The sequence below is a fragment of the Gracilinanus agilis genome, chromosome 2 (genome assembly GCF_016433145.1).
Source record: "Gracilinanus agilis isolate LMUSP501 chromosome 2, AgileGrace, whole genome shotgun sequence".
Lineage (NCBI taxonomy): Eukaryota > Metazoa > Chordata > Mammalia > Didelphimorphia > Didelphidae > Gracilinanus > Gracilinanus agilis.
In genome coordinates this window covers 112,906,632-112,933,278 of record NC_058131.1, presented here as the reverse complement: position 1 = coordinate 112,933,278, position 26,647 = coordinate 112,906,632, and the positions used below count along the sequence as shown (strand labels likewise).

The 26,647-nt window shown below is 40.4% G+C and overlaps 1 protein-coding gene across 1 annotated transcript in view; it reads left to right on the top strand.

Annotated features, from left to right (window-relative positions):
- Positions 1–18,316, top strand: part of BCL11A (BAF chromatin remodeling complex subunit BCL11A) — a 122,792-nt gene extending 104,476 nt beyond the window's left edge. The window contains exons 2-4 of the mRNA XM_044663363.1: positions 2,003–2,104; positions 7,618–7,760; positions 17,811–18,316. Of these exons, the coding sequence (XP_044519298.1) occupies positions 2,003–2,104; positions 7,618–7,760; positions 17,811–17,912 (347 nt within the window). The 3' untranslated portion in view covers positions 17,913–18,316. The remainder of the gene's footprint in view (positions 1–2,002; positions 2,105–7,617; positions 7,761–17,810) is intronic.
- The last annotated feature ends 8,331 nt before the right edge of the window (positions 18,317–26,647 follow it).

Genomic DNA, 26,647 nt, shown 5'->3' with positions numbered 1-26,647 from the left:
TTAGAGACCATAGGAAATGACTCAGCCTGCACAGAATTTTTTCAACCCAGCTTGCTTGTAAAAAAGCCGGGTCGGCCAAAAAATGGGCTCCCCTCATGAAAACAGAGTGGATTAAGAAGCCTCTTCACCAAGAAATCAAGAGGGTCATATTAATGAATTCTTATAGATTTCTAGTGCAACCCATCATACTTAATCCCATGGATTTATAAAGCAGGAAATCTGGGGTTAGGTGATCTCCAGGTGTTTTTCAATGTGGTGATGGCAGGGGGAGGGTCACAAAATTACTTTAAATAGGTAGATTTCCAAAAAAAGGTATTTCAGAAATAACAAATGTTTTTTTTAAATCTGAAAAGGGAATAAGTGCTAAAAATATTTTAATTCCTTGTTGAAAAACACCATTAATAAATCTTTAATTCATCATACCCCTAATAATCACTAATCCTTCTGACCTGAAGTAGACATATTTTTTTTTTTTTTCGGTTCAAAATACTATCAGAGAATGTTGTTTTTTTTCTGGGGGGGGGCAGGTGATGGGATGGAGCTTGTATTTTGTTTCCCCCAGTTAGGGGTCAAGAAAGAACTTTGTATATAGATAGATAGATAGATAGTCCTCTTACATTCAAGTCTCAACAGCAGTCTCCTGTTGCCGTCCTGGTAACAAAAGATTTATGTGGTCTGTGCAGAAGCTCACCAAGCAACACGCTATTGTAACCGGCCCAGCTCCTAATGAAAGAAAACCTTGTCCTGTCTGCCCTGGCTGTACTTGGCAGGGCGGACTTTATAAGGAGAACAGGATGTATTTTACACTTGAGACCTGCCATCCCGGAGCATAACAACAACACTTTTAAGTGTTCTTAATATTAGGCTAACGGAAAACACACACTATTTACTCATGATCAAAGTCTGTTTTCTTTCTTGCTCTCTCTTCCCTCTTTCAACCCACCCAATCATCTCGAAAGCTACCAAAGAGAGTGTAGTATCATCTGCCCTCTCCAGAGCTCCGGCTCCCTCCTGCTCGTCTTCCAAATGGGGGAAATCAGGGAAATGAGGAACTTTCCATATGGCTTCTTGATAATCCTCAAGGTGGCCCATGCTAAACCTTTGAATTTCTCAGGAAAATCTCAGTGTCCAAGCGGGAAATGTTTAATTCGACGAATTAATTCATTTTTTAAAATACTAGATTTGTATTTATTAGTGTTGGGTGTTCACTGTTCATCACCAGGGTGCCATGTTTAAGAGGTGGCTCTTTAGGGTGACTAAAAGCTCCCAGAGGGTTGAGATTATTGAAATACTGGGAGATCTGGCCAAGATTCCTTCAAATTTGTCCCACCTCCAGGAAGTCTGGTCTTTTCTAGGTCCTTTCAGTGTGGGGTGGAGAGACACATTTATGGAATTCCACCCTTGTGGAAACCTAGGTCACACATGCCATCCTTCCAAGTCCTCAAGTTCTTTAGACTTCCTTTTTGGAATTGGGGGACCCCCTGACTGCTGCATGAAATGAGAGTTGGGGGTGGATGTGTGGGTTGGATTGAGGAGAGAGGGGTCTCTTGTTGAAAAAAAAAATGGAAAAGCCAAACTCCCCTCCCACCATCTCTTAAAGGCATTATGGTTGTGGGATGGTGGTGGTTTTGGTTTGGCCTTTCTGTGACTTAGTAAAGAAAAATGTATGCATGTAATTCAGCCTTGCAGATAAGTTCCTAAATTTTCCAACTTATTTATTATTCAGCTCCCTTCCCAGATGACTGATTATACATCAGTAGTTCAAAGGTAATATCTCTATACCAACTTTTCTGACCTCAGTCTTAGAGAACAAGAAAATGTACACAAGTGCAAATAATACAAAAGTAATTCAACCTTAAAAAAAATTTTTTTTAAATTGTCCTTAGTCTCACTGGTTGACTATCTGCAAGGCTGCTCTCTCTACCAATGTTAATAGAATGAAATGAAATGTGATATTCCATGATGTGTAGCTTGAGAATTTTATTTTGGGTTTCTTCCACAGATAAACTTCTGCACTGGAGGGGACTCTCTTCCCCTCGTTCTGCACATGGAGCTCTTATTCCCACCCCCGGGATGAGTGCAGAATACGCCCCACAGGGTATTTGTAAGTTCAGTGTTATTTCTTCTCCAAATGTCCATGTGTGTCAAGATGAAAATTTCGGGAAATCACCCTTGCTTTTTAAGCCCCAAAGGGAGGCACTTTGAAAATAGATTGGCACCCGCATGCATATTATTCCATTACTCACTTGGCATCCCAACAATCACTCTGCTCAGCACTGGAATGGGTCCCCTTCCCAATTCCCGATTATTTTTTATTTTCTGAGTGGTGGCATAGAGCTGATGGCTTCATTTCTCTGTTGGCCTCCTCCCCAGCCTCCTGTCTGGCTCCAGGGCCAGTGGCTGTGGGCTCACAGGGTCTCTTATGTGGCTAGAGGTCAATTCTTGTTGCCTCATAAGGAGTCTGAACTTTCTCCATGGCCAGGCTTGAGAGCAAGCCCAAATGGGACTTTGACACTCTAGATACATTCATGCTAAAGAGAGATGGATGCCCTTTAATTATTTTATTGAATCAATAAAGCATTACTTGAATGCCAACTTTATATATAAAAATATATGCTGTTTGGTTTTTTCCCTCCTCTCCCAGACCTAAAGCTAAATTGTGAGTGTATCCTAACCTATCACACTAAATTCATCCTTCTCCCTATTCCCTTCTGGATAAAGAAACAATGGCAATTTTTATATTGGAGGATTTAAAAAGTTATTAATAGAATAATAAATATATTTATATATCATTAATATGATAGATATGATTTATTTATATAGTATTAATATCAACATGATAAATATAATGTATCTATATATTATTAATATTAATATGATAACTATCATGTATTTATATATTATTAATATAATGACAAAATACTATGTTTATAAAACATGGGTTAGAATCATAGAATTTTAAGAACTGTGGTCAGAAAAAATGAATTTGGAAGAAGTTGTTTTAGAAATGAAAGCAATTTGCTTATGTGAGTAAGAATAAATGGAATGAGGCACGGCTAAGAAAGGGAAAATCCCACCTCAAACACAAAAGCAAACCTAAAAGAAATGAAGGACAGTGTGTTGTCTAATCTTTACCTAAGGAAAGTATTTTCATTATAAAAACAAACCAAACACATCTAGTTGGAAGAATGGGGAAAGGGGAAAGGTCATAGGAAAGGAATGAGAGAGGAAGGGAAAGACTCCGAAGAAGGAAGTTCTCCCAAGTAGGAAAAAGGCTCTAAAAGGGTGTCTACAGGGCCTCCACCCCATGGCCAAATTCTAAGTCAGTTGTTTATTGTTATTTTTTTAACTGCTCAGTGATCCCAGGTAACAAAGAGTTATTGTCTGAATTTCATAAGTCTCCAGTCCTGAGGGCTGGGTGGTGGTGCAGGGGTTAAAGCACCTTGCCTGTTCCATAACACCCCTTTCTTCCCCCCTCCCCCATTCCAGACCATGGGTTAGGTCACAGATAGCAAGGAATTTAGGGGTTGGACTCATTTTCGAGTCTCTACATGACAAGTCTGGCGGCTCTCAGAGATTCTACCTTATGATTTTGCTTGGGGGCTCCTGGTGCTGAAGTAGGCTCTCAGGATGACTCAGGTTCATAGGTCATTGATTTTTAAGCTGGAAGGGATCTTAGAAATCCTTTGGACCACCCTTGCCTTCCCCTCAAACCCCCCCACTTTACAAATGAGGAAACTGAGGCCCAGAGATTTTCAAGTGGCTGGCCCAAGAGCTAAGATTGGAACCCAGGTTCTTAGGTTCAAAACGTGGAGGTTATAGCTGCCACTTGGAAAAGAGGGAGAAAAAATGGTTTGGGGTATAATAGTGATGGTGGCGATTGGAATTGAACTGATAAAAGCGAAATAGGAGTTTCTCTTTTCCCGTCTCTTGTGCCCACCATGACTTTTCTGTGGGTGCCGATGATGGGAAAACCAGAAGCCCTCGTGAGATTAAAATCCCTTTTCCCAGTAAGAGAATCAGTGCTGATGACTCCAACTGCCATCTTTCCCATATAAAATAAGACTTGTTGGGGAGCAGTAAACAGAGAGGTGTGTGGGGACAGAGATGAGAGAGTCTCTCAGGGAGAGCTCTCTAGGAACTCCAGTCTCCACCCTGTGATTCAGCTTTCCCCAGTGATTTATCCTTCTCCCTTTGCCTCCTCCTAGGCACCCCCAGCCTCTTCTAGTCAAACCCTCAAGTGTCTGAGTGGGGTCAGAGCAGGCTCAGGATATTAGCCTGGAAGTTAATGTTGGGTGGGTCCTGTGGTAGGTCAATAGCTTTAGGAATCAATCTAGTGACTAGATAAATTAGAAATGGTATTCCTTTTTTTGTTGTTGTTTCTTAAAAATCAGGTGTGAAGCCATTGGCTGACTTTAACCCTCTGACTGCCTGGCCTCTTAGAGTGGGGGTGGGGGTGGGGGGTGAGGGCAGCCCTGCACATAGACCAGGAGTTATTGCTCCAAAGCCCCCCCAAAACGATCAGTCTTGAACGGAGAAGTTGATTTTCATCAGGGTAAATGAAGAATATTATTATATTTTACACGTCAGTAAATCAATGTAGCCCTAATTTTGCCATGCAGGAAATCAATTCTGGTCTTTCTAAACCGTGGAAGATGTTATGAACAAAGTAATTTTGCAAATTAAGGCAAGTAACACATTTATTGATGACTGTAGTTTAGGAATTTAGAATTGGTGAGCACTGTAATGTAATGTGCTGCATTGGCACGAGCTGAGTGAAATACAGATTATATGGCAAAACTGTAATGCATCATTTGCTATTAGTGGACTGGTAATAATTACCAGTTTCAAAGCAGCTCTTTCCATGTAATCTTTAGTCTCAATCGTAACAGCCCTTCTCATTGACATTATGATTACACTAGCTGCCCTCATGATCTAGAATATTTAGTTGATGGGAATACTAAAATGCGATAGTGAAAACTGTATGTTGTATGCTCATTATAAGATAAAATGCCATTTTCTCTGACCTAATGTATGAGAGAGAAAAGGGAGGGGAGCATTACATTGTTAGCATACTGTAGCCAGATCACATAGCTTGCTCTGCATTGTTTTTCTTTTTCTTTTTAATTTTTTTTTAAAGCAGCAGCAGCTTATGACAGCAGAATAGAATGAATTTTTTTACATTTTTAAGGTTTTTTTTTTTTAAGCACATAAATGGACATCCTTAAGTCACTCTGTTTCCCATGGATTTAGAAATTTATCAGAGGGGCTGTGAGGACACATGCAGAACCATTATTAAGCATTTTTATTCTAATCTTGATTTTAGCAAAGGAATGTGAGGTTCAATATTATTTTAAAGCCTTTGAAGGGAAGAATGTGTTAAATGACTGCTATAGGCAGCTGAAGCTCCTTTTTTACTTCCTCAATTCGGAGTGTCAGGCTAACTGTATAATAATAATATAGACCTAGAGGCAAAAGATAAAGCCCACTTTGGGTCACTTTAGCTAGGCCTTAGATAGGTTTCCTGCCTGTCTGGTCCCCAAATCATTGTTCAACAACAACAACAAATTTTATGAAAATAATCTCAGTGATGCCTTTTATTTCCCTTTGAAGAGAGGAGGCAAACAAAAACAGGCAGATAATGTGACCCTAATGTCAGCATTTTCTTTCAAAATCTCTCTGCCTTTTTTTTTTTTTCCCACATTAGGCAAATGTTTGAAACCTAATTTTGGTATCTTATCATCTAATCTTGTTAAAGAGATTTGCCCAGAAGTGGGATATATTGAGTGAGATTATAAATGCATTGTAAAGTAAATTACAAGGTCAAGGCCAGGAGTCCATTATGTAGTCAAGCAAGTCTAGCAAGCCTGGCTTGTTTTGGAATACTGGTGTCTTTGGCTCCTGAGCAGAACTCACCAGCTTTTATTTCTGAATCATTAAATGGAGGGAATCATCAAACTGATTAATTTCTCATCCCCCTGCCTCACCCCAGCAGTAACTTATTTTCCTTTACCAGAATTTATTGAAAAAAAAATCCTAGATGGTGATTTGATGAAAAATATTCTAGCCACTTATTTAAGAAAAAAGGAAAGATAGATTTTCTTTAGTCATAATTTATATTACCTCTCCCCCACCCCCCCTGGAAGTCCTTGAGAAGTCGTCTCAATACTTCTTCCTCTTCCAGCCATCTCCATTTGTCTCCTTTCGAATGCCACAATTAGAGAAGTTGGCCATCTTATGATTTGGAGTTGGGTGGCTTCCTTGGAGCATTTTTGGTTACCTCTCAAAATAAACGAGAGTGAAATCAAGTTGGCTAGCTCTTTCCCAAAGTGGCATTTACCATTCTCGGGCTCTTTTCATCGTGAGAGAAATAATGTGACTTAAGTAGGGCTTCTATCCAGGCTGCTTGGCTACTGGCCAGCCAGTTGACTAGCTGAACTGTTTCTTTCTCAACTGGAGCTGAGTCTCAGCTGAGGGCATGAGAGTTGTATAATTTGGTTCACGTAGTTAGCCACTCAAAATAATGAGAAGGATAGTGTAGCATTTCCCAGCTTGCTGCTTAGGATGGTACAGGCTGCTCTGCCTTCCACTTGGATCGGTATGTGTTCCTTCATACATGTCCTAGGGATGGCCCATCTTTGGAGACTTTGGACATCCTGCCATTTTTCTCTTTTTTTTTTGCTTCTTTTTGTGAGATTCCCTTTACCCACAAAGCCTAATAATGGGTGTGGCAATTGCATTTTGAGGATTTTATAAGACCCCTTGGGAGAAATAACCACAGATACCCCGAGGATGCTAAAAAATGAAGTTTGGGAATTCCTGGCCTATGCTTTAATGCTCACACATGACCTAAACAAGGCATTATGAGATTGTTAGATTATATTAAAAAGAATCTGGTTTAAGTAATATCAGAAATCTACCCAGTTTGCCACTGTAAAATAATAAAAAAAAAGCATTTCTTTATTTCTAGGTTGTAGTGAGTTGACCTCCTCTGTTTTTCCACTGGATTTTAGAAATGATTGTCTCTTTAAAGAGGTCATTGTTTTAAGGTAAAGAATTGTTGAATTTAAGAGGGAGTAACGTCCTATTGATTAAGTCCATCCCTGCCACTTAACAGGTGAAGGGAAGCAGAGGCCAAGAGAGAGGCTGCCACTTGTGGTGTAAAGAGAGTTGGACTTGGAGTCAGAAAGACTTGGGTTCAAATCCCACCTCAGACGCTTAATAGCTGTGTGACCCCGAGCAAAGGCATTTCCACTGCCCCGGGGCCAGTTTCCTTCTCTGTTAAAAAAACGATGGGTCAGCCTTGATGTCTTCTAAGATCCTTTCCAGCTTGAAATCTATGATTCTAAGATCTTCTTCCAAACCACCCAAAGAGAAAGTGCAGAATTCATAGAGAGGAACGTTAAGAAGATTCTCCAGATAGGGAGCAGCTTTTTTCTCTTTTCGTTTTAGGGTTTTAACCTCTTAGATAATGAGAGAGGAAAGGGAGGGGAGGGGCTGAAAGGGTTGGGGGTTCCGGAGGAGGAGGGAGAGGGTGGCAGCGGAAACGGAAGTGCGAGATTGCTGATCCTTGCCCATGTGATTAAACCTTTCTGTACCTGTTGTATTATCTTGCAGGTAAAGATGAGCCCAGCAGCTACACATGTACAACTTGCAAACAGCCATTCACCAGTGCATGGTTTCTCTTGCAACACGCACAGAACACTCACGGATTAAGAATCTACTTAGAAAGCGAACACGGAAGCCCCCTGACCCCGCGGGTTGGTATCCCTTCAGGACTAGGTGCAGAGTGTTCCCAGCCACCACTTCATGGGATTCATATTGCAGACAGTAACCCCTTTAACCTGCTAAGAATACCAGGATCGGTATCGAGAGAGGCTTCGGGTCTCGGCGAAGGGCGCTTTCCACCCACCCCCCCTTTGTTTAGTCCTCCACCGAGACATCATTTGGATCCCCATCGCATAGAGCGCCTAGGGGCGGAAGAAATGGCCCTGGCCACCCATCACCCGAGTGCCTTTGACAGGGTGTTGCGGTTGAATCCTATGGCTATGGAGCCTCCCGCTATGGATTTCTCTAGGAGACTTAGAGAGTTGGCAGGGAACACGTCTAGCCCACCGCTGTCCCCGAGCCGGCCCAGCCCTATGCAAAGGTTACTGCAGCCATTCCAGCCAGGTAGCAAGCCGCCCTTTCTAGCTACGCCCCCCCTCCCTCCTCTACAGTCTGCCCCTCCTCCCTCCCAGGCCCCAGTCAAGTCCAAGTCCTGCGAATTCTGCGGGAAGACGTTCAAATTCCAGAGCAACCTGGTAGTGCACCGGCGGAGCCACACGGGCGAGAAGCCCTACAAGTGCAACCTCTGCGACCACGCGTGCACCCAGGCCAGCAAGCTCAAGCGCCACATGAAGACCCATATGCACAAGTCGTCCCCCATGACGGTCAAGTCCGACGACGGCCTGTCCACCGCCAGCTCCCCGGAACCCGGGACCAGCGACCTGGTGGGCAGCGCCAGCAGCGCCCTCAAGTCGGTGGTGGCCAAGTTCAAGAGCGAGAACGACCCCAACATGATCCCAGAGAACGGTGACGAGGAGGAAGAGGAGGACGACGAAGAAGAGGAAGAAGAGGAGGAAGAGGAGGAGGAGGACCTGACGGAGAGCGAGAGGGTGGACTACGGCTTTGGCCTCAGCCTGGAGGCGGCCCGCCACCATGAGAACAACTCCCGGGCTGGCGAGGAGAACCGCTCCATCCCCGACGTGATGCAGGGCATGGTGTTGAGCTCCATGCAGCACTTCAGCGAAGCCTTCCACCAGGTCCTGGGCGAGAAGCATAAGCGAGGCCACCTGTCTGAGTCTGAGGTGCACAGGGACACTTGCGACGAAGACTCAGTCGCCGGCGAATCCGACCGCATAGACGATGGCACTGTCAACGGGCGCGGCTGCTCCCCGGGAGAGTCGGCGTCGGGGGGCTTGTCCAAAAAGCTGCTCCTGGGCAGCCCCAGCTCGCTGAGTCCGTTCTCCAAGCGCATTAAGCTCGAGAAGGAGTTCGACCTGCCTGCCACCGCGATGCCCAACACCGAAAACGTTTACTCCCAGTGGCTCGCCGGCTACGCCGCATCCCGGCAGCTCAAAGACCCCTTCCTCAACTTCGGAGACTCCAGACAATCGCCTTTTGCTTCGTCCTCAGAGCACTCGTCGGAGAATGGCAGCTTGCGCTTCTCCACGCCGCCCGGGGAGATGGACGGAGGCATTTCGGGCCGCAGCGGCACGGGAAGCGGTGGGAGCACTCCGCATATTAGTGGCCCGGGCCCTGGCAGGCCCAGCTCAAAAGAGGGCAGACGCAGCGACACTTGTGAGTACTGTGGGAAAGTCTTCAAGAACTGTAGCAATCTCACTGTCCACAGGAGAAGCCACACGGGCGAAAGGCCTTATAAATGCGAGCTGTGCAACTATGCCTGTGCGCAGAGTAGCAAACTCACCAGGCACATGAAAACGCATGGCCAGGTGGGGAAGGACGTTTACAAATGTGAAATTTGTAAGATGCCTTTTAGCGTGTACAGTACCCTGGAGAAACACATGAAAAAATGGCACAGTGATCGAGTGTTGAATAATGATATAAAAACTGAATAGAGGTATATTCATACCCTGCCCCCACCCACCCACCCAACCTCCCCCTACCTTTTTGCCCCACCCTTTTCCCTACCACCTGCAACCCCCCTCCCATCTCCAGTAGAATTTTTTCTAGTCCCTTGTGATTTAAAACAAACAAACAAACAAAAAATAACGGAAGCTAAGAATATAAAGAAAAGTGCTTGTCACCAGCACACCTGTTTTTTTTTCCTTTTTTTTTCCTTTTTTTCCTTTTTTTTTTTTTTCCTTTATGTTCTCACCGTTTGAATGCATGATCTCTATCGGGGCAATACTATTGCATTTTACGCAAACTTTGAGCCTTTCTCTTGTGCAATAATTTACATGTTGTGTATGTTTTTTTTTATTTTGACTTAGACAGCATGTATGGTATGTTATGGCTATTTTAAATTGTCCCTGATTAGTTGCTGGGCAAACATGTTGCTGTTTCCAGTTCCGTTCTAAGAGAGAGAGAGAGAAAAAAGAGAGAGAGAGAGAGAAAAAAAAAGACCATGCTGCATAATTTCTGTAATACATATCATGTACAGTTGTGTTTTATAACGTGTGGAGGAAAAGACAGTCTTTGGATTAACCCTCTATGGACAGGATGGATAGCACTGAAAAAAAAATGCTGTATTAGCTAGATGTCTGTCTCTAAAGGGTTAAATGTATCAATTGGATAGGGGAAAAAAGGCCTTGAATGGACAAATTAAGAGAAAAAAAGATAAAAGCAAATTTGTACTATCATTTGGTTTTTAAAATATGAGTGCCTTGAATCTATTGAAACCATGTTGATGGTTCTTCCTACTTGTTATAAACTTGTAGCTTAATTCAACATTGGGTAAGGTGATAAATCTTTAGGACCTAGCATATGATTCTATATTGTATTTCTCACAACAATGGCTACCTAAAAATATGACCCAATATGTCCTAGTTAATCATCATTCTCCCTTTAGTTTAATTTTTTTAAAAAAACAAAACTGATTATAGCAGTATAAAAGCTATTTTGCTCCTGGTGAGAGCTTAAAAGAAATGGGATTTTTTGCCCAAAGTTTTATTTTTTTTAATCAATGATTAAATTGAATGTGAAACGTGCAAAGGCCCTGGAACATGATTAAATACACTAGTAAGGAAATTCATTTTATGAAGATATTTACTTTTAATAATATCTTTTATTGATTCTGGCACCAAAACAAATAAATCCAGACCCACTCGATTGTCAAGCTGACAATCAGATTATAAACTTTAAGACCTTGTGTACCCATATAAAAAAAGAGGCTGGCAATAAGATTTTACAGAGTGTAACAGATAGAAAAACAAAAAATAATTGTGATCATTAGCACAATGTGGTATTGTTTGCCATTTTAAACTAGAACAGGTGTATAAGCTAATATTGAAACAATGATGATTAACTATGAACTCTTAAGACTTGCTTTTAAATGTGACATTCTAAAATAAAGAGAGAGAAAGAATTTTAAGAGTAGCAGTATGTATGTCTGTGCTCCCTAAAAGTTGTACTTCATTTCTTTTTCATACACTGTGTGCTATTTGTGTTAACATGGAACAGGATTCATTTTTTTATTTTTTATTAAGCTAGCATCTGCCCCAGTTGGTGTTCAAATAGCACTTGACTCTGCCTGTGATGTGTCTGTATCTTTTCTCTAATCAAAGATACAGAGGTTGAGTATAAAATAAGACTGCTCAGTTAGGACAATTAAGTGCACTGTACAATTTTCCCAGTTTACAGGTCTATACTTAAGGGAAAAGTTGCAAGAATGCTGAAAAAAATTGAACACAATCTCATTGATGAGCATTAAAAACAAACAAAAAAAAACAAAAAAAAAAAAACTTTGCCAGCCATTTACTTGACTAATGAGCTTACTTGGACGCAACATTGCAGCGCTGTGAATGGAAACAGAACACTTAACATAGAAATGAATGATTGCTTTCGCTTCTACAGTGCAAGGATTTTTTGTACAAAACTTTTTTAAATATAAATGTTAAGAAATTTTTTTAAAAAAACACTTCATTATGTTTAGGGGGGAACTGCATTTAGGGTTCCATTGTCTTGGTGGTGTTACAAGACTTGTTATCCATTTAAAAATGGTAGTGGAAATTCTATGCCTTGGATATACACCGCTCTTCAGGTTGTATAAAACATACATTGGGGAAAGGTTTAAGATTATATAGTACTTAAATATAGGAAAATGCACACTCATGTTGATTCCTATGCTAAAACACATTTATGGTCTTTTTTCTGTATTTCTAGAATGGTATTTGAATTAAATGTTCACCTAGTGTTAGGCACTATAGTATTTATATTGAAGCTTGTATTTTTAATTGTTGCTTGTTCTCTTAAAAGGTATCAATGTACCTTTTTTGGTAGTGGAAAAAAAAAACACAGGCTGCCACAGTATATTTTTTTAATTTGGCAGGATAATATAGTGCAAATTATTTGTATGTTTCAAAAAAAAACAAAAAAAAAGACAAAAAAGTGTGACATTATACAGATAAGAAGCCATATAATGGCTGTTTGGGGAAAACCTGTTAGAATGTCACACGGATGGCTGTCACAGAGGGTTGTACATATCTTTTTTTTGTTCTTTTTTCCTGCTGCCATACTGTATGCAGTACTGCAAGCTAATAACGTTGGTTTGTTATGTAGTGTGCTTCTTGTCCCTCTCCTATCACCCTACATTCCAGCATTTTAACTTCATATGCAGTAAAAGAAAGAAAGAAAAAAAAAGGAAAAAAAACAATGTTTTGCAGTTTTTTTCATTGCCAAAAACTAAATGGTGCTTTATATTTAGATTGGAAAGAATTTCATATGCAAAGCATATTAAAGAGAAAGCCCGCTTTAGTCAATACTTTTTTGTAAATGGCAATGCAGAATATTTTGTTATTGGCCTTTTCTATTCCTGTAATGAAAGCTGTTTGTCGTAACTTGAAATTTTATCTTTTACTATGGGAGTCACTATTTATTATTGCTTATGTGCCCTGTTCAAAACAGAGGCACTTAATTTGATCTTTTATTTTTCTTTGTTTTTATTTTTTTTTATTTGGATGACCAAAGGTCATTACAACCTGGCTTTTTATTGTATTTGTTTTCTGGTCTTTGTTAAGTTCTATTGGAAAAACCACTGTCTGTGTTTTTTTGGCAGTTGTCTGCATTAACCTGTTCATACACCCATTTTGTCCCTTTATTGAAAAAATAAAAAAAAATTAAAGTACACAATGTAAGCTTCTTGTGTCCTCATTTGACACACTCTGTAAATTACTTTCAGGAAAATAACAGGTTTTAAGAGAAGGCCAGTCAGTCTTTTTCAGGATTCTTTCTGTGGGCATTTTGACGTGTGTGTTGCATCCTAAAGGAACTAGAAGTAACCATATTAGGATAGACATCTCAATCCAGGGAAATAGTTTTGAGGCTTTACAATTCTAGAATAATTTTCAAAAGCAGAGAAGATTTTTTACCCCCCCAGTGTGGATATTGGAGCTTTCCCCCTGCCCTGCTGTAGCAATAGAGCCATTCAGGAATAAGCTTACATCTTTCCCTGTAATGGCATTGTCCACATGGCATTCCTTTGGGATTTTTTTTTTTTTTTTGGTCCTTTCTATGAAAGAGACTTTTCCTCCTGCCCCATCTGGAGCACATGGGACAAAAGAAAAGAATGAATCCTCCTTCATTTTCCTCGCTAGTCCCTCTGTCAAACCAAAACTAACTTCCTCCCCCTCCTCCCCATCTTTCTTCACCGCCCCCAGCCAAGACCCTAACAATGGCAACAGGTGAACTCCAGATTTTCAGCCTGTGCTGCACACTGAGAGTAGTGTGACATGTTTTGTCAAAGCAGCCACCGATGGTGTGCGGGCATGCACAGCCTCTGATTTTACGAGATGCATGGTGTGTTGCACTGTGAATCTGAGATCAGACGAACCGGCCCTAAAACTCTACAGACCTGTTTATGGTGTTTCACTAGCTGACAGCAAATGGAAGGTGGGAACTCCCCTTCACTTATCTTTTGAACAACCAACAGGTTTATGAAATATCGTGCATACATTTGTCTTAAAAAATCTGTAATCGATTTAAGGTCTTTTTTTTTTCTTCCTTTTTTTTTTAACCCTTTCTTAGAGGTCTGTGCATGTTGTCAGTTTTTACAAATATTGCATGTCGCAACATCTTTTTTTGCTTTATTAAAACACATTCCCTCCGTGATACTGTGTCTTGCTGTTCCTACTGTAACTGGATGGATATGACATTGTTTTTATTTTTGTACAATCAAAGCCAGAGCTGTTCTGTTGTCTTCTTGTGGCGGTGGTCATTGTTGCCCGGTTAGCTTAGCCCAAGGGGGACCTTTTTCAGAGGTGGCACTCTTCCTATGGATGGAAATCAGATTGATCTTAGGGAAGCAAATCTTTACCTTTAGGATAGAGGGAGAGGATTCTTCCCTCAGCCTGTTTTAAGAGATGGTTTTCTCTGTCCTTTTTGAGGGGTGAGCACTAGAGGGTTTGGGGGATGAGGATGGGGAAGGGGTATCAGGCAAGACGTACGTATGGTTGGTTATTAGCGTGGAAGAGATTGGAAGATGGAAAGGGGGAGGAGGGGGAGAGAACAGATGGATTCAAAAAGAGCTTGATAACTGTCAGAAAACCAGGGCTCAGGGAGGATGTTGGTGCTTTAGGGAAGGCGGTCTCAGACATGAACACAGTTCCTGGACCAGGCAGAAATCATAACCAATGCTTTGCTCTTTGGGGACTCCATGACTTGAGCGCTACCACTATTAAATGTCCATAAAGTCTGTATATCCCTGTTATTCTTTTAATAGGGAGCTGTTACTGCAGCTGAGCAGGTTTTTTTTATATTGGATTCATTTTAACTTCTCCATGGATAATGTTTTAGTGTAATTAGGTTTGCATTCTGATATATAGTATGGAGTTAATGTAATACCACATGTATATATTTATAATTCAAATTCAGAATTTCTAAATCATGGTGTGTGTGTGGGGGTGATGATTCACCCTCTGATGAATGAGAAATTGTGTTTGATTTAAGCCTTTACAAGGCTAAATAAATCTAGTGGGAGGCATGACAGCTTCTTCAGTTCACCTAGTCTCCTGACTTGCTGAAACCCTCTTTTCAGAGATTATTTCTGAAGCAGCCTCAATAGATGCATCAAGGATTAGTCAACAAGAACATAACTTACAAGTGATATAGGTTAGATTCCCAAGTGCTAAGCAAATATCTTAATGCAAACTTATATACATTTTCTAACAATGTAACGAATGCATGGTATTTAAAATCAAGAACCATTTAAAGGTGATTTTTTAAGAGTTTTTTAGAAGTCTGAAACAGACAAGTGATAGCCCTGGGAGAACTTTACAAGCCAAAGTGGCCTCACAAACCTGACCTTCCAACACCCTCTCTTCCCCCACCAACCTTGCTATTTATCTCCACTTAAAAAGATATTTAAATGAATAGGAATATTACTGGGATTGTGGTGCAAAGGCCTTTGTCAAAATTTCCATTGCTTCTCTGATTTTAATCCAGAAATTTTTTTTAAGGGCATGCTTTCCATGCCCCCTAAAAGACATCTAATATCCTCTGAAAATTTTAAGGCTTAAAAAAGAGAATGAAAGCGACATGAAGTCCTTTAACCTCAGAGGTTCCAAACTTTAAAGGCTTGTAAAAAGTGATATGAGTATATGGCCTTTAAGTTATCTTTGCAGTCTCAGGAAATGTGAAATTTTTGAGGTTATCCCAGAAGAACGAATGTGTGTCATTGTTTGTGTGGCTATTTTTTCCCCAAAATGTGTGTTATACTTATATAAAGCTTGAAGTGAGAAAAGAAAGGGAAGTAGGACCATTTGGATATAGCCTAAAATAGAGAAGCAAGGAGGTAGAATGGCTCAACCATAGACAAAAGTCTACTAAGAAGAGCTAGGATTTTTCAGGCCTTCCTGGAAAGAAGTTGGATGGCTTCAACCTACCTAACTTCAAGCATTGGATAGTCAGAGAATAAGTCAGGGGAATAGATTATTTCATTTGCCTTTAAACATCGTCCACATAATTTAAAAATTATTTACAATAAGTATGCTGTAATTGTGAACCATTATGTTTTCTAGTAGTTTTCTAGAACCATTATGGTTCTACTATTGTTTCTGAGTCTGAAATATTCAAAAGTGGACCCATATCATTTTCCTTATTTGACCAACCTCTTAAAAAAATGAAAAGTTAGTGGAAACTTTGCCAGTGTGAGAAGATTGATAGTATTCTCCAAACTGGCTTTTTGGGGGATGGGGGTGGGAGGGAGGGTTGATGTTGCTTTTAAAGAGTCTTTAACTTTAAAAATATAAGCTACTCAGCAAAATTTCCTTAGTGGCTTTCAAGGCCCTTGCAGATCGCCCCAATTAAGAATAAATGGGTCTGTTTCCAAAGAGATGGACTCATCAGGCCACAGGGCTCGAATTTGGGATGATGTGCCTGTATCCCAGGGTTTCTTAGAGTTAGCTGCCAATTGTATACTTGGATTATTGGGTGTGCTTGCTTGATGTTATCGGCCCTCATTAGCCTGCTGTTTCATTTGCTAAAAACACACGGTTGTGGAATCGGCCTTTAGGGGGATGGCTTTTCTTTCTGTGTGTTTCCCAGTGTTCTCCATGGTCCTAGGACACAATTGATTTTTTTTCCCCCCCATCCCTAATGGGGCAGGGCAGAACTAAAAGTTCAGAGCTCTGGGGCTGTTGTGTGGAAGTGTGTAACCTTGCCCGAGCCAACTCAATGGTGGATCCATTCTGTAAAAATGACAAAAGAGTTTCCTGTGGGAAGTATAAAAAGAAACGTGCGAAGTAGGTCTTCCACAGGAAGAGCAGAAAACGGCCGAAAATAGGGATTTCCGTAAGATCCTTTCATTCGAAGTAGGGCCTTGCTATAATGGGACAGGGAAAGTGCTATTCAATACACTTGTAAATAGTTGAGCGCTCCAAGTGAAACTGTACTTGGGATTTCCAGTGAGGGCTGTAAAATAACTGGCAAATGGGGCAAGAGAGGTGACAGAGCGGTTTGACGGGGACATCCTGGTCCTCAGGAGAGGCATTGCCAGGGTCCGACAGCGAGACCTGGGAATCCTGTGTAAAAAAAAAAAAAAAATGAGGTGTTATTATGGTGGGATCCTGGTCCTCGCTTGGACACGGCAGGCCCCTGGCCCGGTCCCTGTGGTTCAGCGAGGGGGATACACACACACAAGAGCAGCTGAGTGCTAGACCCTGGGCCTCCAGCGCCAAGTCAGGGGAGAAGAGGCCCCAAGCCCCTGCCTTGGGTCACCATGGCAACGAGGCCTGGAATACCACAGTGGTGGTCTTCCTCAGCACATCCGGACTCCCAGGCCTGCAGCTTCAAGTCAATGTACACAGGAGGGGAAGAAAACCAGGAAGAAAATAACCGTTCCCTTCTTCCCTTCCCCTCTCTCTTCAACAACACTTCTTTCTCCCCTCCTTCCTCCCTCCCCAACCCCAAAATTGAACTGCACTTTTCCAAAGAAACTACAGGCAGGTTTGGGGGTAACCTTTTGGGGTTCTGGTTTCCTCTGCAGAGATTCGTCCGACTCTTGTAAATCTTTGGCTGCTTTGACGTTGAACTTGATGACATTCCATGTTTATGTTGTGCTGCTTTACATTGATTTTTATTTTTGTTTTTTTGTTTTGTTTTGTTTTGTTTTCCTCCCCTTTACTCTCCTTTCCTTCTTCCCTTCTCCTCCAATCAAAAAAAAAAAAAAAAAAAGAAAGAAAAGAAAAGATGGGGTACATATGACTTGTCTCGTTTACCTGCATTATTTTCACTGGAGGTGGGGTGTGTGTGTGAATTTTGGGGGGTTAGGGGGTGGGGAGGATGTCTCCTTCCATATGTGTCCTGAAGGGTTTATTATAGGAGTGTGATGTGATAATGAAAGGGAGAGCCTCAGCCCTGGGGAGGAGAGAGTGGGTGGGGAGCTACCTTTTTTGGGGGAAAAGCAACCAGAGACTAGAAAGTTGTGGAGCCTGGGTTTGGAATCAGAGTCTGAGACTCCAGTAGCTCAGGTCTGTGGCTGATTCAAGTTAATTGGAGGAAAAAAAAAAGACTAGGAAGAGAATGAAATGTCACTGGGCCAAGTTACACCTGTATTTTTTTTCCCCCCTCTCTGTCCCCCATCCTCTTTCTAGGTTCTTCACACACCCCCATTCGGCGTAGTGCCCAGAGAGCTCAAGATGTGTGGCAGTTTTCGGATGGAAGCTCGAGAGCCCTTAAATTCTGAGAAAATTTGATGCCCTCCCCCCCACCCCCCACCCAAGGCAGGGTGGGATGTCCTGCCGCCCAGCCGACATCAGAGCGTGGTCCGTCATCCTGCTAGTTTGTGATGTTTTCTGACAGTAGCCTCCAAGAAGCCGTTGTGTGAAGACAGAGTCCTGCGGAGTCCTTCCCATTTGGGCCTGCAGTGCCATTTTATTTATATTTTTTAATAAAAAAAAAAACAGAAACAAAAAAAAAAACACCAGAATCGCATTGGAACAGTGAATCAGTCCCATGTTACAGGGCCCATTGGCCGTCACCATCTTTGAGTGATGCCCAAGCCCTCTTGAAACCAGCCAATTTAATTACCTGTACTGTGGAAAAGAGCATGAGTCCCCCAACCCATTGTTTCTATACATTCTACGTTGTCTTTTAAAACTTGTGCTTAACATTGACACAATAAATGTTGGAGCTTTAGGTTCTGCTTGCTTGTTCTTTAATTTTTAATGCTTACAAGACAATGCAGCTGGCTATGACTTTGTATTGCCATATCCATTTGCTACAGATAACCACTGGGTAGGTAGGGGGACTGGGAGTCTGCAGCGGAGGGGGGGGGAGGTGAGGAAGGCAAAAGAGGTTAACATCCACAAAATGGCATAAATTTTCAAGGAGAATCAAAATGCAAAGCTCTAGGACTAAATCATAGGGATATCATAATTAATGTAGTAATAGTGTTGCTGTTTATTAATGCTGAAGTGTGGTTTTCCTAACTGTCTGACTTATAATTTGCATACCATTAAATAATACATAATGTGGCATATTACATTTCTGGTTTTCAAATGTACGCTTTCCGTGGGCACCATATAGGGTCTGAATTTGTCTTTTAATCTACTGCAAAGAAAGCTAAAATCACTGGGTAGGACTATGGCAAAGCCAAGAGAAAATGATAAACATCTTTAGTTGCTTATTAAATAGACTCATTTTGGGCCTTCAAACCCTTAGTAAATATAATTTATATTAAAAAAAGAAAAACAACAAACCTTGTGCTAATTTCAGGAAATTTGGGGTGTTATCCTGGGAAAGATGGTGGACAATAATGAAGGAAGGAATTCTCATATTTCACAACTATAGAGATAAAGCTCCCCCTCCCCCATAAAGTTGCATCATGAATAAAGAAGCTCTACAGAATCAATCAAAATATATTCCATTCTGATTAATCCAAGAAAAACCTTTGCCCTATAGATGAGGGGTGGTGGGGTGGGATGGAAGGGAGGTGCGGGCAGGGTGGTTTCCACTGCCTGGGTCTCCAGGTGAAGATTAGAAATAATATATTAAGTCATATAAATAATAGAATCACATGTATTCTATTTCTGCTTTGACTGGGTGGGGTGGGACTGAGAGATCACACACTTACCCTTTGGCCAGATTACCCAGACTAGTGAAATCAGTAGTGGAATAATTAACATCAAGAGTTTTCTTGCTTAATCATCATAAATAAATTATATTTGTATATAACTCATTCCCATATATTATCTCCTTCCATCATCAGAACAACCTTTTTATGGAGATAAGATAGGATAGCCGTCCCTATCTGACAGGAAGGTAAATAGATAAAGAAACTTGGACTGGGACTTATTCAAGCTCACATAGAAAATGGTGGAATGATGGAGTCATGACTGGAACCTAGGTCTTTCTCACAGTCCGTTATATTTGCCATTATATCATCACAGCTTACTAATTCCAATAGAAGTGGCTTTCTCTAAGGACTCATGTATATATATAGAGGCATACAGATATATGCACAAATACACACTTCTACATGTATATATTGAATAGAAATATATATACATTGTACACACACACATAGTCACTGTATCTCATACCCAAGAGAATGTCTCTCTTTCCCTCCCTCCCTCCCTCCCTCCATCTCTCTCTCTCTCTCTCTCTCTCTCTCTCTCTCTTGCTCTCGCTCTCGCTCTCGCTCTCGCTCTCCCCTCTCTCTCTCCCCCTCCATCTCTCTCCCCTCTCCCTCCATTTTTATCTTCTTCCTTCCATTTCTCTCTTCCTTCCTCCATCTCTCTTTCCCTTCCTCCATCTCTCCTTCCCTCCTCCTTCCATCCATCTCTCCCTCCCTCCATCTCTCTCTCTCTCTTTATGTATACATTTGTGTGTATATATATATAAACTCACACAGTGCATATATACATATATACTGTGTGCATAAATGTGCACACATACTCCTGGGTATTAGATGTGACTCAATGTATTTATTTTTCTCTATAAAAAGCACAGGAAGTGATATCTCCAGAGAGAGCCTAGGGCAAGGTCTTCCTCCCTTGCCTCACCAGTAGTTGGTTTTCCCATGACAGATGAATATCCTTGATTAAACAAGGGGTCTTAGGAGGTTATCCTCAAGGGCGACATACTCAGGTTCTATTGAGCCAAGAGAAGAACAGAATTCTAGACATAAAGACATTTCACAGCCATGCTCCTGCTTCAGATCGCCTCCAGACTTTGGAAGATCACGACTGAGGGCTCTCTGCCCTGTGCACCCACAATCCATCTTGGCTCTTATGTCTTTGTATAGCATGAAAGACAGGGTTTTTCAAGGGAGGACCAAACCAAACCAGAGCAACTAACTTCTAACTGTTAGGACAAGTTCAGCCTCTATTGTTGGACTTGGTATTTATTATGCTTTGTGCATTTCTTTTCTTGTTTCCAACAATCAGTTTGTAAATGGGTTGGTTTTTCTGGAAGCTTTGCTTGGATAGAGGGTGTATATACTTCTTCATGTTTATTTTTCTTTTTTGGAAGAAAAACCAAACCTTCATCACAGGAAAAACAAAATTTAAGCACCTCCAAATTCTTTTTGAGGATGGGTTGTTGAGCAAGAGCAGGAGCCATTTAAAATTAAAACTTATTTAGCATTTATGACTTAAGAACCTGCTTACCTGCAGGGGTCTGACTTTCAAGATCCTAGTAGTTACCTGTGTTCAAGCAACCCTTAAGCAGGCCAGGGACTCAGGGAAAGAAGTCAGGAGTTGTAAAATGATACAGCTCAAAGGGAACTTAGAGCTCATCTTGCCTAATGACCCCTTTTGATAGATGATGAAACCAAGGTCCCGTGAAGTTAAATGACTTACACAAGGTCAGAGAGAAAGTTTGGCAGAACTTTCCTGGGAAAAAGAGGTTTCAAACTACATATGAATTAATATATTATTAAGATTTATCAAGCTATTTGTAAAATAGATTATCTAGATGATGCTTTAGAGGGAGCACTAGGCATTGAATCAGGAAGACCTGAGTTCAGACACTTACTTGCTGTGTGGCCCTGGGCAAGTCACTTAATCCTATTTACCTCAGTTTCCTCCTCTGTAAAATGAAGCTGGATCTGGAAAAGGAAATGGCAAACCATATTATTTGGGGGGGGAGCTTGGATTTTTGAATGTGAGTATTTAAAGGAACATTTAATCTGGACACAGTCTATTCCTAGTTAGCCATTCAAAGATTATTAATTAGATCAGAACAAAACCTTTCAAATGTTTTTAGAAATCTTTTCAGCTTCTAACACCGTGAGGTTATGTGGGTTGGTGGGGTTGGGGGTAGAGGAAAATCCTGAAAGAAGGAAGAAGAATTGAGACCAGTGGTTAGTAACATCCATATCATAGATTGAAATAAGACTTGTTCTTCATAGAAACATGAATTCTTTCCATTTTATAAATGAGCCAGCTGCATCCCAGAATGTAGGGGCAGATAAAGGATGAGAATGTAAATATTTCTTTGTCTCTTGTTTTGATCTTTTACTTAGCACATGGCCCCAACTTGCTTTGGGATTAAGCCTGCTGGAGTCAGACTTTGGGGATTTTTGGTCTGGTCTGAAGTTCAGGAACAACAAAGGTTGTAGACCACTTCCATATTTTCCCACCTCCGCAGCCAGTCCAGAGTGAATACTTAATACACAAGGAATCAATGTTGTGTCACTTTTTCACTGAACCCTAAGTAGAACAGATGCTGTTCAGTTCCATGTGCAGTCTATTGGACTGATTTCCAGTGGAAACTAGTAAAGGCAGATATTAACCTCAGGTAGGAGGTACATTCTCTTATCTTTAAGTATAAACAAGTCAAGTATTTCACTAATAATAATAATAATTTTAATAATGCACTGCAGAATTTTTAAAAATATCTTTACCTAAGTTTCCATTTGATCTTCACAAGACTTTATAAAACTCTTACTCTGACATCTCATCCTGGCAAGGAAGTGATTCTGGTGGATTTGTTTCTGGTAAAAAGGATTCCTATGTTCTGACCCCCAGACTTTCTGCTGTTCAAGACTCAGCCTTGCTAAGTACCAAGAAGCTCTGCACCAGAAGGTTGACTAGGCAAACATAAACTAAAGAAAAATAAAAAATGGTCTTCACCCCCATCTCTCTATCCCTTTGCTTTCTCAGGGATGGTTGTAGGATGGCATCTAGGAAGCAGTTTTTAGGTTGTCTATAACCATTATTTTAACTGTTGGTATTAAAAAAAGTGAAAGCTTGTCCAATGACCAGTGGGATCATATATTCTACTAGAAGAAATAAATGAAAGAAATTGGCAGGATTGATTTTTATCACATGTTCAAAGAAAACCAAAAAAAGCATCATTTTATAGGGTATTTGGTGTATGAAAAATATTATGAAGTGTTAGGATTAAAATTCCCTGGACACTATATTAATTTATAATTATTTGTTAGATAATGAAAGCCATTTGGAGAGAGAAAAGGTGCATAATCACATGGCTGGTCACCTAGCTAATCTGAGTTTGCTGCTTACTTCATGTCTCTGCTAACAAAGAGACCACACACACTGCCCCTCCAGGAAAGTCAAAAAGAGACTCTGCTGCTTCCTCCTTCCCTAATTTGTCACCCTAGTGATGTCACTTTTTCTGGGTCTCCCTGGTGGGACAGACTTGACCATATTCTGGGTCAGAGGCCAGTCTTCCAGATACTGGGAGTCATGTAGGACAAGAGGCAAGTATTTTTGGAGAGGCCGGGGAGCCAGAGACCTCCTCATTTCTAAACCAATCAAAGGGTAGAGGTGAGACTGAAATGGATTTTTTAAAACTTTCCCTTTAGAAAGGAAAAAGGGGTACAGATTTATGTTAAATTCACACAGAATATAAGTAGCACTCACATCAAAACATCTGTTACAGAGAATAAGAAGGTAGAGAAATTCTATAAGAACTCAATGAGACCCTCTCAATTTGTCAAGAAACACTTTAGTATCTAGTAACTTCAGTGGAAAAGTGGGCATAAGAGAGAGGATGGCGAAAAATAATGTACAAGAAAACATGGTTCAGTATCAAGAAATCAAAGAAGCCAAATGCTTATAGATGACCTAAGACATGACAAGCTTCAGAGAGCATAACAAAATAAAATTGACTTCATCATGTCAGGAAATTACTGGTTACTGAGCTAAAGGCCATTTCCAAATAACCCATCTGTGTGATTTGGACCACTGACCTTTTTAGAGCAAAGACCAAAATAAACACTTAATAAGAAAAAAGGACAAATGTGAGAAGAAAACATGGTATGCATTTAAAATGACTCCTATCTGACCTATTTAAAAAGCTACTGACACTGAAAAATGGGAAATGGATAAATGAACAAGCATTAGCATAGAAAATTTTGCACTTACTTCATAGAATCATAGATTTAGAGGCAGAAGGAACCTTAGAGGTTGCCTTATCTAACTTGCCATTTTTAAGAGTAGGGAACTGAAGCCCAGAGAGGTTGAGTGATTTGTTTAAGGTTACAAGTATGAAATGGCAAAGTTGGAATTTGAACTCAGGTTTTCTGTCTTTAAAAATCAAGGTTATTTCTACTGTACTTTGCTGCCACCAGTATCTTCCTCTCTTCCAGAAGAATATTAGCTCATTGAGGGGAAATATGCTTCATTTTTGTTTTATTCATATCCTAAGCATCTATTATAGTATCTGGTACTGCATCTATTATAGGAACTAGTGGAATCTCAACAAATGGTTATTTAAATGAATTGAATTGCATTATCATTTCTTATAGAAGTTTAACTGAAACAAAGCAATCACTACCACAAAGAAGAAAAAATTGCCTCAGCCAGCAGATACTTGATCTCTTTGCCAAGTGGAAAGCCATGACATCCAAGGTCAACACTAATTTAGAATATAAACTAATTTGCAAAACCTTATGGAGAATGGTCAAAGATTATGAGCAGTATTATGAAAAAGGAGAAGTAGGTAAGGGGCAAATGAATTGCAAAATGCTCAATTTAAGACTCAATTAAACTAAATCAAAGGAAGAACATTTCATGAGGATGAGCATTTCAAGAGGATGACAGAAAAAAGATGGCAAAAATGTTTCAAGATTTTTATAACAAAATATATTTTTAAATAGTAAAGGTGGATCTAATACATCTAAATTCTAACTTCTCAGTTCCTAGTGTGCTATGCAAGGAGGAAGAGGAGATAGAACTACTGGAAATGCAGAGAAGAACAGTTAAGCAGAGTTAATTGTGAAAGACAAGGTCTGGACACAATTTTGAGGGCATTGGAAGCCTCTTTCATGGTGTGGTGGAAAAAGCATTGAATTTGGAGCAAGAGCAACTGAATTCAAATTCCAACCCTGCCAATTTACTACTTACTGTGTGACCCAAAGCAAATCTTGTAATGTTTCTGGGTCCTATTTTCATTATCTTTAAGTTGAGGGGGTTAGCCTGTTATGACTTCTGACTTCTTTTTCAGTTCAAGATTTATGATCTTGATATCTAAAGGAGGGAAAGATAGTTAAAAATGAGGAGGGGGAGGGAATCATGGAAGCTATTACCATGGAAAGAAAGCGATTAGAAGGACACTAGTAACTATTGACCTATATGCCTACTTTTTTTGCCCTATATCATCTTTCAAAAATAATCAATACATATATTGAGGTTTTCCCTGATGAAAATATGAGACAGAAACAGGTAGTTTTTTACAAGCAGTATGCAAACAAATCACATCTCTATAATTACATGTGCTTTACATAGTTATATATGCTTTAAAATTATGATCTCTTTTGATCCTCACAACAACCCTAGGAGGTAAGTGCTATTATTTTCCCCATTTTACAGATGAGGAACCTGAGACTAAAAGGAGTTAAATGAGTTGGCCAAGTTCACATAGCTAATAATTATCTCAGGAAAGAGCTGAATCGCAGGTCCAGCATTCTATCCACTGCATCATCTGTCAAAAGGGTTTAGTCTTATAATTCACAAAGGCAAAACAAAGGTAATGATGAATGTCTATTTTTTGGACTATGAATATTTGGATGGATAATCTATAGAACGTAATAAATATCTCAATATGTACATATATGCATATATGTACACAAATATATGTATGTGTGTGTATATAAATATATAGATATATGACAGAAAGTGTAGATGGAAAATGAGTTAGGGCTAATAGGTGGAAGAGAACTAAAACTGAATCTGGTAATTTATACAATGCTTCTTTTAACACCAGTATTTTTTGAGTAGTGCTCTTTGGCTGTGAATCACAGATTACCACAATTTCCAAAGGATCAAAACTCATGGCTCACCCAAGGGGTAACAGAGAGGCACATAGTAGGTACACCTAGACTGCAACATATTACCATAAGTGATGTGTACAAGAAGGAGCGTAAAGAATATCAACAGAGAGATGTTTGAGTGGAAGAGGAGATGGGCAGATATAGAGTGAGGATGATTTATGACAGGTGGAAAAACCTGTGTACCACCCAGCACTTTTCTGATGGAAAAGACCTAGAACAAGACCTCCAGCACTTTGGAGGACTTGTACAAGAACCATTCAAAAGGAGAGAGTTAATGAAGTCTACATCATTGGTGGAAGTGTCCAGATTAATGAAACTGTGGGCACATTTTTAGTCACCAAATGGTGTGGTTAGCATCTAACCTGATTCTATTTATCAAGAGGGTTGGTTATACCCTCTATTCCTCACTCGGGGTTGGTTATACCCTCTATTCCTCTCTAGTTTTGAGTACCATGCTCTCTATGGGACTTCAGAGAGTGGACAACCTTTTATCGCCTAGGTCTACCTTCTTCTGGGTAGCTGAGCCCATCTCATTAGTCTAAAGAGGTATGTTTCGTATAGATGTATCCAATTATAGTAGCTCTGAGCTTCTATCTCCTGAAATGCTCTTCTTTGTCCTTGAGCCTGAGATATTTCATTGATTCTAAAGCTTGGTATATAATGATCATTTACGTAAATTTGACTCACTATATACAATGTTTTTTACTTTCAACATAGGACCAAATAAAGGAATAAATAAAATATCTGTCCCATAATGTTATGCTTCTAATTTTTCCTAAAATCAGGCAACCCCCAAATGGTAGTTGGGAAACCAAGAATTCCAGGATAGAGTTCCAGATTATATACCTCAATTCAGCCTACTTCTTCAGAATGGTAGGCAATCCCAATGCTGGTATCATGGAAACCTCTCCACTGGAGGGATGAGTATACCTTCACAAGAAAACCATTGGCATGCTTAGGTTAGGTACTGATTCCTTCACAATTTCAGTCCTGGATTTTGGTGTGCCATTGAGTTCTTGCCAGGTCTTAAGATCTGTGCACTCCTATTCATATGTGGTGACTGGTCAGGATCAGGGACTTGTGACTTCTTTTTTTCCACAGATGGCGCAGCACTTGGAGAATAGACTCAAAGGCAGACTCCTGCAAGGAAAGTTGTTGGCAGAGGGTAAATGTTTAACAATCAGCTTG